We start from the raw sequence: 16703 nt of genomic DNA, 5'->3' as shown, positions 1-16703 counted from the left end.
CTCCACCATCCTCCAGTGCGTTCTCTGTGCTGTCCCCAGTGTCCTGACGTCACTGCTCCCTCAGAGCCCAAGACACAAGCCATTGTGATCCAGACCTCAAGTGGGACTCCGAATTCTACCACGACCACCAGTTCCTCTCGATTTTAAACTACAGACACTCAAATTTGGAACAGTTACTCCAACACCCTCCCCTTCTGCTTTGTTTGGGTCTCTGGACTTACCATTCTTCCCGCCCACGATGTTCCTCCTGAGCCTTCTTCCTCCCGCCCCCGCCTCTGCACCCTGGGGCCCTGAAGCTCCACTCTTGGCCTCCCGGCAACCAGCAAACAGAAAACAAAGAAAAATTCTTGTGGAATTTACAAAACTGATAGATGGTCAGACTGATCATTTAAATCAGGGGTCACCCTTCTCTTACGGGGTAGGGTAGTAATATTGTAGCCACTGGGGGCTATGCCCCCCCCCCCCCATCGCAACCACGCACCTCTGCAGACGTGGCCAGAGAGCGGCCACAGACACTGTGCAAATGAGCACGTGTGGCTGTGGTCTAATAAAACTTTATTTACAAAGCCAGGCAGTGGGCCTGATGTGGCTAGTGGGCCATGGGATGACGACCCCTTGTCTAAACTCTGCGAGTCTAAATCACACACGCTGCTCTAGCTGTCAAAACACAACTTTTCCCACGAGCATATTAATACACATCAGGACCACACTGATCGTACCCCAGAGAAGCTCTTTTGTCAGAAGCTGTACCTGCCCTGTGGGGTGTCTTCATATGTCTTACCAAAAATCTAATTAAAAATAATTTAGGACTTCCGCCAAGATGGGGGCATAGGTGGATGTGCCGCACCTTCTCACACAACCAAGTTTAGAGACAACTAAATATTAGCAACAGAAAACACAGCCAGAACACAGAAAATTGATCTTTTCGGAAGTCTGTTAACAACAAATTCTTCAGCCTGACTGGTAAGGGGCGAAACCAGCAGCTGGTGGAGTGGGGTTGCACAGGAAAACTCGGTCGGACAGACTCAGGCGCACGGAATCCAGGCACAGGGTTGGACCTAGTGAGCGACCACGGGGGAAACAGCGAGGGAGCAGGGCTGCGGGTTGACTGTGGTCGTGCATTTGTGCGCAGATAGACAAGCCAGGGAGTGGGCCATTGGACCGGAACCCAGCGGGTCCCCACAGCAAGCGGCAGGGAGGGCGCTGCCATTTCCTGCTCTGACCCCACCTCCACATACAGCGTCATAACCCAGTGACCCTGAGTGGCCTAGCCCTGGTGAACCACCTAAGGCGCTGCTCCTCACCCAGCTGTGAGAAGCGGCAGAGGGGGTCGCCATTTCCCCGCTCTGACCACACCCCCATATACAGCCTCACAACCCAGTGGCCTGGGAGTCCAAGACTCCGCTCCTCACACTTAAAGGGCGCAGACAGACCAAAAATGACTCAAGAAGATCTCAAAGCCCCAGAGCCTATAAATCTAAGTGATGAAGAAATAGCAAAACTCTCAGACGCACAGTTTAAAACACTGGTCATCAGGATCCTCACAGAACTGGTTGATTATAGCCACAAATTAGACAAACATATGAAGGCGAAACTAATTGAAATGCATGGAATTGCACAGGAAACCAATAGCGATGAAAAGGAAACTGGGACTCAAATCAATGGAGTGGACCAGAAGAAAGCAAATAATGGCCAAACAGAAAAGAGTGAAGAAGCAAGAATTCGAAAAAATGAGGAGAGGCTTAGGAACCTCCAGGACATCTTTAAACGCTCCAACATCCGAATTATAGGGGTACCAGAAGGGGGAAAGGAACAGCCACCAGTGGAAAACTTATTTGAACAAATAATAAAGGAGAATTTCCCCAATCTGGCAAAGGAAATAGACTTCCAAGAAATCCAGGAAGCTCAGAGAGTACCAAAAAAGTTGGACCCAAGAAGGAACACACCAAGGCACATCATCATTACATTAGCCAAAATTAAAATGAAGGAGAGAATCCTAGAAGCAGCAAGAGCTAAGGGGACAGTCACCTACAAAGGAGTCCCCATCAGACTGTCAGCAGATTTCTCAAAAGAGACCTTACAGGCAAGAAGGGGCTGGAAAGAGGTATTCCAAATCATGAAATCCAAAGACCTACAACCATGATTGCTCTATCCAGCAAAACTTTCATTTAGAATGGAAGGACAGATAAAGTGCTTCTCAGACAAGATCAAATTCAAGGAGTTCATCATCACCAAGCCCTTATTATATGAAATGTTAATGGGACTTATTGAAGAAAAAGAAGTTAAAGAAACATGAATAGTGAAAAGACAACAAACTCACAGTTATTAACAACCACACCTAAAACAAAAGCAAACTAAAAGGGCAGGTAGATCAGGAGTGGAAACATAGAAATGAAGATCTCAAGGAGGGTTAGCAACAGGGGAGTGGAGGGAGGAGAAGGGGAAGGTACAGAAAATAAGTAGCATAGACAGTAGATAGAAAATAGATGGGGGAGCAAGAATAGCATGGGAAATATAGAATCTAAAGAACTTGAGACACATGGTCATAAACTAAAGGGGGGGGTGATGGTGGGGAGGGGGGGTAGGGTGGAGGGGAATGAAGGGGGGAATAGAACAACTGTAACAGCATAATCAATAAAAAATTTAAAAAAATAATTTAAAGACGCATGAACGCTAATATTTTAGGGTAAGGACCACTGATCATACTTGAGTAAATGATATAATGTGTATTGTATCATTTAATGGTTCTTGGTGCTTAACATCTACACTAAATGCTAAAGGTTTTACTAGTTGAACCCAAATGGAACACAATCGCACCTTGTCATTGGGAACTAACCGTGCAAGGTTTTTGTTTGGTTTTCATGCAGCTTCCCTCCCCCCTCCTTCCTTCCTTCCTTCTAACTGTCTGGTTTGGAGAAGGTGCCAAAACCCATCTAACCTGGGTCAGGGACAAACCCTGTCAGCTGCCACCCAGGAGAGCAAGGACAGAGCCCGGCACCGGTGACACGGGTGCCTCACCCCGTCCTCAGCCCGCACCCGAGGCCGCGCAGGCTCTCCTGGGGCGAAGGTCCGCTCTGTGTTGGGCACCTTGCTTCCTACAAAGATGAAACAGGCCCATTCGTTCAGGTTCTTTCTGTTACTTAAATGGTGTTTCCTGAAAAACACTCCTTGTTTTGGGGAAAAAGCACTGACGCGCTTCAAAGCCATTTCTCTATTTAATTCTGCACTGAGAAATCACTCTATATTTAATCCACTGCCAGGGCCCCCACGGCCACCCCAGCCCCCCTGGCCCCCCATCTCCCTTCTTCAGCAGCCTCTGTGCAGTCACACTGCCCAGCACCTGTGGCCCTGGGCGTTCCCCTCCACTCGGAACAGGGGCTGGCCCGGCACTAACTTCAGCTGAGCAAGGGTGACTGGAGGGACTGTGACCTTGACCTCAGCCTCCCGAAGACCCAGTGGTGTCTGCTCTCCTGGAGCAGCAGTGCTCTGAGCCTGCGCGGAGCAGGGGAGATACTCGGCCACCCAGCGGGGCCTGGTGAACCCCGGAGTCAGGAGAGAGAAAACAGTTGTTTTTTTTAAGCCACTAAGTTTTGGGGTAGTTTGCTGTGTAGCAACAGGGAATCAAAACACTTTGAAATGGTGAAAGAGAACAGAAATGACTTCTGGGAATCGATGCAGTGAATATTTGAACCGTGCAGAGTTCCACCTGAGGTTAGTGAGAAAAGACAAAAACACACTGTATCCTGGAGAACACTTCCTGACCTGGTCTGACCTGGCCTGACCTGGCTGAGAGGAGCGTGCAGAGAGAGCTGGATCTGCAGAACGGGGTACTGGGGGGCTTGCTCCCAGCTGGTGGCCACCACATTTGTCTGCTGCAGAGAGAGGCCCACAGGGCTCCGGAAAACGGCCGGCGTCTGGGGTCGGCCGCAGGCCGCCCTGAAAGGCCCTGAGAGACGGTGTGTTGTGGGGTGTTTGGGTTATTAATAGTCGTTTTTTTTGCCCTTGGTGACAGAATCCGGGTTGGGCGAGGGTACTTGTCCCCCCGACCCAAATTATCTCAGAATGTGCCTGTACTTGGGAAAAGACCTTTACAGGGGGGAGGGCAACAAAATGGGGTCTTTAGGGAGGGGTCTTTAGGGAGGGTCTGAACCCGTGACTGGCATCCTCGTAAGAAGAGAGTAGGGCACGGACACACAGAGGGAGGACCCTGTGGACACGGGGCAGACCACTGGCCGCAAGCCTGGGAGGGGCCTCAGAGGAAGCCACCCCCACCGCCGCCTTGGTCTCGGGCCCCTGCCTGCGGGGCTCTGAGGAGCCCCCTCTCTGAGGTCTGAGCTGCCCCATCTGGGGCGCTTTGTCGAGACAGCCCTGGCAACCTCACAGGGCTACGCTGAGAAAAGTTACTGTCCACGAGACAAGCTCGTGAATCGTGGGTTGAAGGGAGTGGACGGGACAGGCCGTACTGACCACTTAGTGAACGGAGAAAAGAGGGAGGTGGGTCTCGGCCCCTGGGGGGCTCCGGGCGTCAGGGCCACGTGGGGCCTGCCAAGTCCAGGTCTGAGCCTGGCAGGCAAACAGGTCCCCTATGGACCCTGAACCCGGAAAGGAAACGTCACCACTGCACTGACAGAGAAAGAAAGAAAACTGTCACTCGGGACCCTCTGTCTTTTGAAAAGTTTTAAAACATCTCATGGGACAACTAAGGAGGGGAAACGCTTGCTACTTTGAGCCTCTTGTTCTGCTTGTATCAATGACATCCGTAAGGTCAGCACTCGGAGAGGGCCGCTCAGAGTGGCTTCCAGCCCCGGTGAGAAGGCGGTGCCACGGGTGGAGGCGACACCCGAGCCCGGGTCACACGTGGCACAGGCACTGCCTCCGAGGGGGCTCGGGGGAGCAACGCCAACTGTACGCAAAACAGAACACCCCCTTCTGGAGTCATCTGCCACGGCACCACGGAAAATTTTCCAGCCCTCCCCAACAGGAGTGTCGGGTCCTGGTAACGGTAATTCATAAATGGCCTGATTCTGCAGTGAGTCAGAGTGACTAAAATACTCCGCATAAATGCTTCACTATTTATACTATTGGGCCGGACCCACAAGCTGTTTGATCCTCCGCGCTGGCAACATTGTTACAGGGTGACACTGTCCGCACCCTGTCCCCATGCTGCCCCCACACACGCGGGAGGAACTGAGTCACGCTGGTGGGCTACTGAAGGGGACCCCGAGTCTTAAGTCAGCACAGGCGAATTAATTCCATAGGCAGCCACAGCGACGACCTTAAAAACAGGGTTTACCCTGGGAACACAGGATCGGGGTGGCGAGGCCAGGCCTTGCTCGGTCTGCGACCCTGGAAGTTCCAGAACAACCCCTCTCCGTGAAACGGGAACATTATATTGAGACTTTAAATTGTGGGAGATGATGAAAATGGAGCTCTTGTTAATGACCAAAAGCAAGCCATAAATATCTACAGTTTTAACGTCATCTTTGTTTTAAACTTCCTTTCAAAACTGAAGTCCTTCAATCACAGACACTCGACCCCAGGTTTAACACTCAGTGCTCCTCAGGGGCCACGGGTTTACCAAGAACCCTGGAGCCGAGACTCGAGAGGTGGGCTTTGGAAGGGGCCCTGGTGGCTGTTGCAGTCACAAAACGGCAGGAGGACCACCGGGCCATGTTGTTTTACGATGGTAACTACTCTAGTGTCTCTCTGCTTGTGGGCTTAGCTGTCCCAGGAGGAACTTTCTGGGCTCTTCAGCGACACCCGGAACCTCGGCCGTGCTTCTGATCTGGAAATCACTGGGTCAGTCAAAGATCTCGACCCCTCCTTTCACAGGTTATTTCCTACTGGTTTCGTCTGGAGTCGCCGACTTGGATGAGAGGCATCGCTTTATAGCCGGGGCTCTGAATCCCGCCTTTGACTGTGTTAGAAGAAGAAACGCCCCGGAGGCCTCTGAGACCGCTCCTGCCTGGCTACGACAGCAGCCCCAGGAGGAGAAAAATCGCGTGTGTTCGTGCCACCAGTGGGGACACGGTCACAGAAGCTCCAGCTGTAAATCACTTCCATTGGATTTGCTGTCGTTCCCGAAGGACTAAGTGAAAATCCCTACGGGTCACTTTGAATTGTAACAAAAAAAAAAATTCTTTGCTTCACTTCCTTTAGCTTATAAATGTACTGTTTGTATCTTTCTTTTGAAAACTGTATTTTTTTTGGATGGCACTAGAAAGGCATTGGGCTAAAAATGAACATCTCTTGGCCACAGGTTTCATTTAAAATACCAGGACCAGAGATCGCGATGTTGGTGCCATGCCCAGTGGTGCTTTCTGGGACAGCCTTCCGGCGGTGACACCAGTGCCTGCACTCTGCCACCGGTCCCATCACCGCGCCGGGCGGCCGGCCGAGTGACTCATAGGGAACATCTTCGTTTTCAGTTCATTCCTCATCGGCTGCTGACACTTCATTAGTGCAGCAGTGGACTCGGGATTCCTGGGGCTCAGCCTAAAGTGGCCAGGGCAGAGGGCCTGACCTCCGGCCCAGACGGCGCCGGACAAGGACAAGTCCACGTGAGGAAACTCACTGTCCACACTGAGCCTGTGGCGTGACTCCTACGGCACTTCCCGCTGGTGCCGGTGACTGGAGGGCATGCTGTTTGGTGAATGAGGTCTCGGGTGAGAGACGTCCCTCCCCAAAGGTTCCAAACTTTCCATGGCCTTTTGCTGCCGAGAGAGAGGCCAGTCCTGCGCCGACCGGGCCGCTGGGCAGAGACAACTGCCCGGCGGACCTTACAAACCTGCCCTGAGGTGTTCGGTACAGAGTAACTGTTCTGTTCAGAAAGCCCCAGGCTCGGAGGGGTGAATTCTGCCGAACGTTTAAGAAATTACACCGATTCTCTACGATCTCTTTCGGAAGACAGAAGCCTTATCTGACAGGCCGGTACTAAAACCAGGGGCCCAGACGAGGAGGAAGAGAAGCACACAGTGACGTCACTCACGGGGAGAGACGCAAACACCCTCAGCAGACGAAGCCCGACGAGCAGCCCCCACTCCACTGCTGCAGAGGCCCACCCGGCACGGAACGGCGGACCCAGCAGAGCTGTCACTCCAACGCAGCAGCGCCTGTGCTGAGTCAGACAATGAACTTGGCTGCGGTATTCACTACCTACATGCTGGGGAGGACAGGGGTCTTATAACCCCCATGTTCACAACACCGAGGTTTCTGCGTAATCGGTGTTTTCTCTAAGAACAGCAGCGAAGGGACCCCTGAAGGTTAACACCAGTCTGGACACTGAGTTACGTGCTGACAGTGAACGACACCTGTGCTCCTGCTACTGATGAACCGACAGCGGCAAAACCAACGACACCCACCGTTTACTGGGCGCCTGCTGCGCCGCGCCGTGGCCTACACCCCCGCGGCAGACCCTCGGATTGGGCATCGCTATTTCCGTTCCAGCCGCCTTCCGTTTGGCAGCTGGAAAGCTATGAACCACTTTTCCCAGGCTCCCTGGCAGCCCGGCTCCTGGTACAAACCAGGCTCTGCCGGTCAGCAGCTGCCTTCCTGTGGAACTGGGGCGAGGGGCCCGGCAAAGGCCACCTTCGCACGGCTGTGACTGTGTCTGCAGCGGCTGCTCTCAGCCTCCCCCGTGTCGTCGCCAGACTGGCGGTGGTGGGAGGCAGGCATGTCAGCACCTGTGGCCGCGGGGGCACCCACGGCAGCTGCCGACCCTCTGGGTCCCAGAGACCGTCCTGTGCTGTGAGGTCAGGCCCCGTGGCCCTGCCCTTCCGCTGACCTCCCCTGGAGTGGACCCCTTTCTTGTTGAGACCCTGAGCGTGGTTTCCTGCATTGTAGACTCAACTCTGGTGATTTAGTCTTTTCTACAGATGCTCTCATTTAATCTTAGTGTGAAATGCCATTCTTTCTACCCTGCAAGCATGGAAAGTGTGTCTGAGAAAGGTCTTTCTTCCTCAGCCATGACGTGGCGGGCGGGGGGGGGGGATGCGGACTGGGGTGACCTGGCCAGAGCCGGGGTGCAGAATCGCAGCACCGCCGGGTCGTGGGCCTGCCCGGGGCTTCAGATTCCAGGGAAGGCCAAGATGCAAATTCAGCTCCAAACTTTTGATTTACCTTTGAACTCAAGTTCAAATCAAGGATGAGATATGAAAAGCTCAGCAAATTCCTCTCTCTCCTCGCCACCTCTGTAAGCTCACAGACTTTGGACTGACGGGAAGGGGGGTGCGGACCTGCAATGTCTTCAGCTTAGTCAGACGAAAACACGGAGTCTCGCTTCCCTCGAGAACCACACCTCAGAGGTCTGCCAACTCCAAGTTTTAGCCGAGGGATGGTTGATGTCTCTGCACAACACATTTTTATGTCATCGAAAAAGAAGAAATGGTGCCTCTGACCATAACTGATGGGAAGGGAAATCAGAACCTGCGACCCCACTGTCCTAACCGTAACCGGCCACCCAACCCCGAGGGGCGCACGGGCAGAACGCGCCCGAGAGGACCCGCGGCGCCGGTGAGACCGCTACTCTGCACGCCACGGCAGGCCACGGCACAGGAGCGCAGGGCAGCCGCTCTCCCTTGGGAAAACAAGGGGGCTACATGTGAATCAGAGACCCTCACAACCTAGAACCGAAGTGCTGGCCCGGAGAAAGGAACTGGATCCCCGCACGGCACACAGCAGATGCCGGGAGAGCAGGGCGTGCTGGGGGCGAGGCCCTGGTCCCGCAGTGTCCGGTCCTCAGAGCAGCGGGCGGGGCGTCTGAGCTGGAGACGCACAGCAGATGTGCGGCACCGACACCCGGACATCCGGGGCGTGGCACCGTCTGTCTCCAGTGGCCACGCTTGCACACACTTTGGTAACTCCTTCCCGGCTCGTCCCCTTGAGTCCTCTTTCTACACAGCAGCCATCCCTGATTGCTCCTGGAGCAACCACCCCTCTCGGAGAGGGCTCGGGCCTGACCGCCGCAGTGTCCAGGGTGCAGTCCCTGCTCGCTGTGGATGGAAACAGCCCCGCAGGCCCCACGCGGCCCCGCCTCTGCCTCCCAGGGCCTCCCCTCGGCCCTCGGCAGCCCTTCCTCTGTTCCCATGGAGCACCGAGCGCTTCCCTGTGCCAGGGCTTCAGTGTCTGGGGTCTCCTATCTCCTCCCTCAGGTGACACCGAACTAATTTCTTCAGGTCCCGGTGATGTGTCATTTCCTCCACAGAAGCTCCCCAGCCACGTCTCGCCCTACTCAGCCACGCCGCACGGATGGCAGTGGGACTACCGCGTTTCGTGGTTGCTGGGCGCCTGTCTGCTTAGCTCCAGGCTCTCCTTGGGGCAGCGTCTCTCTTGGTCACGGCTGTCTCCCCAGCGCCACAGACCTGACACTCCAGTGGCTCTGGGACAAAGGATGTAGGTGGTTCAACTGCGTATTTGTCTGATGAATGAATTTACGGTTCGCTGTTGGCTGCACAGTAAATCCTCACTCAACGTGGCCAGTAGGCTCTGCAGCTCAGAGCAAGACGAAACCAGTTCCCCACAGGCCGCTTGATGGAAACAACGGCGAGGTTCCCACGGCATCTCGGCAACGTTACAGTAAAAGAACTGTGTCTGAGCACTCGCTGGACAGAGGAGTTTTCCCAACAACTTTAATCCCTGAAGTGACACAGCCCTGCATATCGGAGTTCCTATGACGTGAAAGACGGATATGGCAACACTTTCCTTCGTTCTAATTAATAATGAACACTTTCCTTCATTCTAATGTACTTCATGCTGGTTAATAGGTTCATCCACTCATGACCTTCCAAGGCAAATACTCTGAGCAATTTTTGTATCCTGGAACACTCTGAGATCTAATAAAAGCTTTGAATGCTTTTCCCAAGAAAATGAATATATTCAGAACATTCTGCAAACAATCTCAGGCAGACGGTCCACGGACTAACCCTATGAATAAATTTCAAGCTCCTAAACATAGTATGAAACAATCATTTCACTCAATCCTCAGCTACCTTTGCCAGCTCATCTGTGAACACAAAGTTCACGTGTTCCAGGACCCTCGTCCGGCCCTGTGCTGGGAAGGGGGTGCCTCACAGGGGCTCCCACGACACCAGTGACGGTCGGCCTCCTAGGCTGTACCCCCTGATGTGAACATTGTCTATTTGGGTTACAGTCTCCCTGGAGAGCAGAAAACCCTTCGAGTCCCCTCTGGGGTTTGGGGCGGTGAACGGCACAGGGCCCCCTGCAAGTGCACACTGGCCCGAGGTGTCGAAGGACCAAGATTGACGATGGTGGAAGAGCTAAGAGACTCCATAGGTACCGTCCCTCGCATGAGAAGATGGGCTGGAACACCAGTAAATACACTGACTGTCCTCAGTGGGTCGCTGTCAACAAACGCCAACACAGAAGACATGCAAACTTATTTCACCCCCCAAAAAAGTCTAGCCGAAGATGTCAATGTCAGTGTGAGTGTCTGTAACAGAAGGTTATCGTGCAGCCCATGGAACAGCGGGTTCTTTGTCCAGGGAGGTGGACGCCATCCCCAGAAAATGCCGCACACCAAAGACGCCCTCGGAAGGCAAGGCTCGGCGCCCCGCTGCGTGCCAGCCCCCTGCCCCGCTGCACAACGCTTTACAACTCCCGTCGCCCTGTGCAGAGTAAGCCGCAGGCTTTAGCTCTCAGACAGTGACAGCACAGTAACCCAAAGCTAATGTGTAACAAGGGGAGAACTTTGCACAGAAAGTTACGTACACTGATATTCCAAACAAAGGCATTATTTTTGCCATCTCCAACCTGTGGTGGTTACTCATTGACCTGACCGGGCAGACTGAGCTGTCGGTGACTCTACAGTTGGTGCCAAAGGTGAGAGTAGCTATGGGGGCAGGCAAGGGGGGGCGATTACCATGCACTGTGCAACCGACAATTGGCCTGGCGCACACGGCCCTGGGCCTTGGCTGCGAGGGGCCCAGTGAGTCGGCCCCGGCACCGTTTCTGCTCTGCAGGCTCCAGAACCCCCCTCTTACACCAGGCTCGTCTGCCACTTCGAGGTGGCTCACAGGGGCGCCTGGGGGTGGTGACAGTGGAGCCGGGCCCAGGAGCGCTCACAGGGGCTTCCACGGAGGAGCAGCGGTGGCCCCACCCTGCTGAGCGTCCTGGGGCCAAGTGCCAGTGTGAGCATCGCAGCCGCCACCCACTCTCCCAGCTGCGGGAACCGGAGGGGCCGTGGACAGAGGGGCCGTGGGAAGGACAGGGCTGCAGAGGCGACCGAAACCCCCGACCGAGGCCGCGCTCACCACAGGGTGGAAGTGCCATCTTGGTCGGTCGGAGGCAGTTTTTTTAACTGAATTGTGGGGAGGAGAGTGTGTGAACGCGAAGCCCTCGGAAACAGAAGCGGGGCCCAGCAGAGCTGCGGGTGCCCAGCGCACAGGAGTGGGAATGAGCTGACCTGCGGGGAGACGTGGACAGAGACGGGAAAAGGGAGCAGTGGTGCGATGCCCGTCCTGGGGCACCGAGAGCGAAAACCCGGGGCTGCGCACCAGCCCCAGACAAGAAACAAGTCTGCGCTTCAGAGTGTGGCCGCCCAGGCAGACCCCCAGGCTCTCTGCACACTGGGGGGCAGGACTCCGGGCGCGGCCCTGATCACGGCCGCCCACACGGGCACTCTGCACCCAGTGAGCAAACGAGCGTGCCCATCGGTGGTGGTCACTGAGGGGACAGCCGTGGCCCTGCTGCCTGAGAGAGTTCTGAATAATTGTACGTTTTTCATCTAAACTGAGGGGGACAGGTTCATGGGGGAAAAAAAGAAGTTAATAAGGACAAAATATGAGTAAATATCCAATCACCCTAATTACTCCTGAGAGAGGCCAAACGTTCCAGCTCGACACTCGGCAGGGTTCCCCCGAGCCTGGCTGCGGCCCTCACTCACTGTGCTGTCACAGGCTCTGGGGGACGGCGGTCGCCACTGTTCAGACCAGACTATAGAGGAAGCGTGCGGTCAACGAGTGTGAATGCTGGATGCTGGGCCCCGTCCCGCTGTGTCCTGCTGTGTGAAGTTGGGGGTGCTCACCCACAAGGGGGGGTGACGGCATCCACTTCACTGAGAGCCACACATGTGACAGCATGTGACACACTGGCAACCACGCCTAGAGCATGGTAAGTGCCCCTGAAGCTCGTCAACCCTCCTCCCAGACACACGCATGACAAGGCGAGAGCCACAGGCAGGTGACACAAAGGAGTCAATAGAACCCGTCTCACAGCAGGGCTGTCCCGTACACTTGGCCGCAAACGGCTGCGTCGGGCTCCTGCCTGTGTCAAGGAAATGTCTGTCCCGTGCAGGGTTTGAGGACGGCACCGGAGCAGTCTGCACTCCATTCATCCTGCACCAAGCAAAGACCGTGTGCACTCCGTGGGTGGGATGCTTGCAAGGTGCCGGTCGTCCAGCAGCCGCCTGCGCGGCTAAAGCCGCGCTCACCTACAGAGGGACAGGAAATGGCCGCTGGCACCGCAACTGCTCACGGCCGCCTCACAGAAAAGTGCTCACACAAAATCACGTGGCAGTGGAGGTATCTGACGTGTGAGGACTGGAGTCCTATCAAGTGTCTTTAAAGGCTTCGCCTAACCTGCCAAACCTCCTTAGTGGGTTTGTTCCCAAAACGCTGGGCCTGCCACCTCCCTCCTGTTGGACACTCGGCTGCTTTCTCTCACGTTGGAACAGAAACGTCCCCACCTGCCTAGTGAGTGGGCAGAGCACAGCAGTGGGCTCAGCATCCTGGACTCTAACAGAACGGAGCAGGTGCAGCTTCCAATACCTGTCACCAGTGAAGACCACCAGCAAAGTAACCACCCTCGGAGGTGCAGCAGAAATGTTTTACGAATGAAGAGGGTGGGCCCGAGAGTTACTGATTAACTCGGGGTGCTCGCCACCGGCTGGAGAATGAAGCGGTGTGCAGACCAAAGACAGGGTTTGGGGTCGAACTGCAAGGAGCGAAGCACAGTGTCCTCACTTTTTCAGAGTCGGCAAAACGAAGGGACCGGATCGCCCTGGGAGGTCGGACGTGGACGCACCGTTGGAAGTGCTGGGTGAAGAGTGACAGAGTCTCGGGTCAAAACGGGCACCTGGCTCCTTACCCAAGACGGGGAACAGAGCCCGGTGCCCCCCGTGCTGGGCTTGGCGCCTCGCTCCTTTGCGAGATGCCTGTGTGCGTGGTTAGTGCCATGCCAAGGCTGTCCTGGAAGCTCCTTCGGAAACTCCAGGATTACTGGAAATGAGAGCCTTAGTGAGCACGTTTATTAATTATAAATGATACAGTTCTGGGATGAGTCAGTCTTGACTTTTTTCTAGTTTATGGCTTTGGGTGCCTTCATGATTCTTAACCGTCTTCGTTCAATTATTACTTATTTATTTTAAGCCCACAACAAATACTTTTGTGCTCAAGAAGAAGATGGCTAAGATGAACACATTTAAGAGTGAAAGAGCAAGTCAAATGTCTCCTGGGCAGTTACTACCCCAAAAGTGAACTGGTGATTGGTGACCAGGTTGTAATCAGTGGACAGATAGCTGGCTGCTGGCACCTGTCCCCTGTGAGTCCCACCACCCTCCTCCTCTCCAGTTAGAGTCTGGGAAGTAGAATTCTGGGACAGTTGGATGGAATAACCCCTGGCTTCCAATACCTGTCACCACTCAGCTGGCACCAGCCACCCGAGGACACCTGTTTTACTGCGGCCTTACCCAACGTGGGCACTGATACGTGCAGAAAACTAGTATTTCTTTTACTACTAGTTAAACTAAACAAGTTTCCGCAAATGCATTCTTTAAGTAGAAATATAAGATCTTGATAGCAACCACCCACAGAGCATCAGGGAAGACCGCCAGTGAGTAACACCCTGGAACCCTGGCAGGTCTCATGCTCTGGTTGCTGCCACTTGTCCCCATCCCCACAACAGTGTCCCACAGTTGGTGACATCCAAGGGAATCACACTTCTGAGGTGCTGCTAAGATCCTTCACCCCTACAACTTAGTCCGGGCTCAGTGAGAGCAGGGGAGATGTTTGGTTGGTTATGAAACCCTGTCGCAATGTCGGTGAGGAAAGCACTGTCCCCGTCAGGGTTGCTACACGCGTACTGGAAACACTCATGGGTGACGACAAAACAGACACTGAAGCCGTACTGCTGGACACCGGATGCAAGCTCAGCTCAGTGAGCGTCACAAGGGGAACGTGTCCGGAGGAGCACTTCCTCCCCCTCCCTTCTTGCCGTGCGCAGCACAGTTCCAGCATCTGCCCCTGACCCTGCCTTGGGGAGGCCCCGGATGGGGCAATGCAATGCATGGTCACCTGGCACTGGGAGTGTTCCCTTGAGGACTAGTGGACTAAAGCACGACATGCTTCCTGACCGGAAAGCTTGTCTCCATGCCCCTTTGACTTTCACTCCGAAGACCTATGAGCAAATAACTCTTCTGGCCTCTAAGTGTTTTTATAATATTTGACTGTTTAATCCGAGTGATCTGCAAATAATTAATCATTAACTAAGAGAAGAGTTCTTGGTTATAGTACATGAAAATTCTTGGTGCCATTCTATTGATAAGAGGGGCGAGGCAAGGAAAGGAAAAGCGACTCAGGCAAGGTCACGTCAAGTACAAACCATCAGCCACAGGGGAGGAGGCTGTCAGAACACCAACTTCTATTTTTTTTAATTAATTCTGTAACCCACACAGCCATTACTTTGCAATTAGATCTCCTGTGCAGTTACATGAGAAAGATTTTAATCATTCAATAAATGGCTTTGGAAACTGCAAGCAGCAGTAATAAAATTTTAAATTGTATGAGCAAAGTCACAGGCACACCTCGGGTCACATTTTTAATGGGCGCAAGTTTCCCGACCGGTAGTATTTCAGTTCCCAGGAGCCCCACTCACCCTCGGTTCCAAACCCAGACAGTAGGTCCTGAGCTGTCAGAGGCGAAGGGAAAACTTATACAACAGGTGACAATTTTAAATGAACATCTGACCCTTTGGTGATCAAAAGGTAAAGTGTGTGACGTTGTTCATTTCACAAGGAGGACAGTATTTCGTGCCAGGGCACACGGCTGAGATACAATTCCAGCAAGTTCACATTGCGGATTTTAGGAGAAAATCAAAGTGGAGCCAATGAAGTCATTCTCTAGAGCAACAAGAACGTAAGCTGGTGGAAATCCACCTGATAGGCTGTGACCAAGACCCTTGTGAAGACAGAAGACTCTATGGGCAGAAAAGGCGAAGCCTGCCGTCTACGCAGTTGAAGAGCCCGCTACGATCGACATGTCGCCACCACATTAATTCACAAACACGGCGCAACGTTAGGGTCCCAGCCGCATTCTGTGGGGGTGGGGCAGAGAACCTGACAAACTCATGTAAAGTCTACCTGCAGGGATAACTTTAAGAGAATAACCCAAAACGCTCTCCTACAGGATAAATAAGCTACGGCCGTTAAAATGGTGTTTTTCTGGCACAGACCCGTGGAACAAGATGGAAAGTTCAGGGGCGGGCGCCGGCGGGCCCGGGCACTCCACACATGGGCAACACCAGGGACAGGAAGGAGGGGCTTCATCAGCAGGGCCTGAGCGCGGGCGGGGCTGCGAGGAGGCCCACGCCGCACGCGGGTCACAGCGAGTTCCAGGTGTGCCCAGCACCTCGGGGCAAGATAACGAAAACCAAGTGGGGGCGGCTTTTCTCCTCCCCACACGGTTTCAGAGGCAGAACTAAAGTAAGGCTGATACATTTGGTGAAACAAATAATACCAAAGTAAAGATGTATGATGGGTAGCAATCACTTTTTTGTCTTTACACTATAATCTCTTCAATTTGTCTTTTGTCTTTTCATCCCATTAGTTCCTTCTGACACAGAAAAATTTTAAAAGCTGTAAGAAAAAAATATCAACCCTTTCTCTAAAGTTTCTTCGCTTTGGCCTAGAAATGACTTTCTCAACACCAAGCCAGATCAGTTTTCACTTATCTTTTCTCCTAATTCTTTCACTGTTTCGTGTTTTATGTTAATCAAACAGGTGAGAGGTCAAAACATGGCTGTCCCACAGGAACTGTTTGATTTGAGGATGTCACTTTGCCTTAGTCTCGATTCCCTGGGAAAACAGATACAATGACCCCCGGTTAGAGCCGCCGTGGAGATCACACGGAGTAATTCACACGAGGCAGCTACCGCGGTGGAGCCTGGTGTGTGAAGAGCCAGCAAGTGGTAGCCGTGGGCCTCAACCTGTCACACTGCAGAGCAACCAGACCTCTGAGTTTCACTGACACCTCTGCATGACTAGCAACTTACGGCAATCACATCTTTTATCTGACTTTAAAACACATTTCCCATTATTTAATTGACGCTACAGTCTTTTCCTTTTTAAGTTACTTTTAAACCATAACATATGCCAATCAGAAAAATACCTTAATTCTCCGAAGGCTGTCTTGTCATAAACAGCAACCCGCGCTGTCTGGTCTCTAAGCTGCAGCCTGAGGTTGGCAGACGGCCGAGGCGCAGGGTGCCCGACAGCACTGCGAGGGCTCTCCCCTGTCAGAACTGCCGAGGTCACGCACGACCTCGACACATGAACATGGATGTCCACGCCTCACCTCTAACAGCCCGTCCTCGGGGAGGTCAGTGCAGTGAACGGCATTCTGGACCTTAGTTTTCCCGAAGGTCGCTCTGAGGGTCCCGGGACGCAGGTGCCGGGCGATTTCCTGTAAAAGACA

General features: G+C 53.6%; 1 protein-coding gene across 4 annotated transcripts in view; it reads right to left on the bottom strand.

Moving 5' to 3' along the window:
- The window catches only part of NME7 (NME/NM23 family member 7), a 94173-nt gene that overhangs the window by 10562 nt on the left and 66908 nt on the right, over positions 1-16703 (bottom strand). For 3 of the 4 annotated variants that reach the window (XM_037167509.2, XM_053659303.1, XM_037167508.2), the window contains exon 11: positions 16584-16691. The exons of the other annotated variant lie outside the window; for it this stretch is intronic. In XM_037167509.2, the coding sequence (XP_037023404.1) occupies positions 16584-16691 (108 nt within the window). The remainder of the gene's footprint in view (positions 1-16583; positions 16692-16703) is intronic. 4 annotated transcript variants of the gene reach the window in all.

Source organism: Artibeus jamaicensis, unplaced genomic scaffold (genome assembly GCF_021234435.1).
Source record: "Artibeus jamaicensis isolate MK-2021 breed Jamaican fruit bat unplaced genomic scaffold, CSHL_Jam_final scaffold_625, whole genome shotgun sequence".
NCBI classification, from domain to species: Eukaryota; Metazoa; Chordata; class Mammalia; order Chiroptera; family Phyllostomidae; genus Artibeus; species Artibeus jamaicensis.
This window is presented reverse-complemented; position numbering and strand designations above follow the sequence as displayed.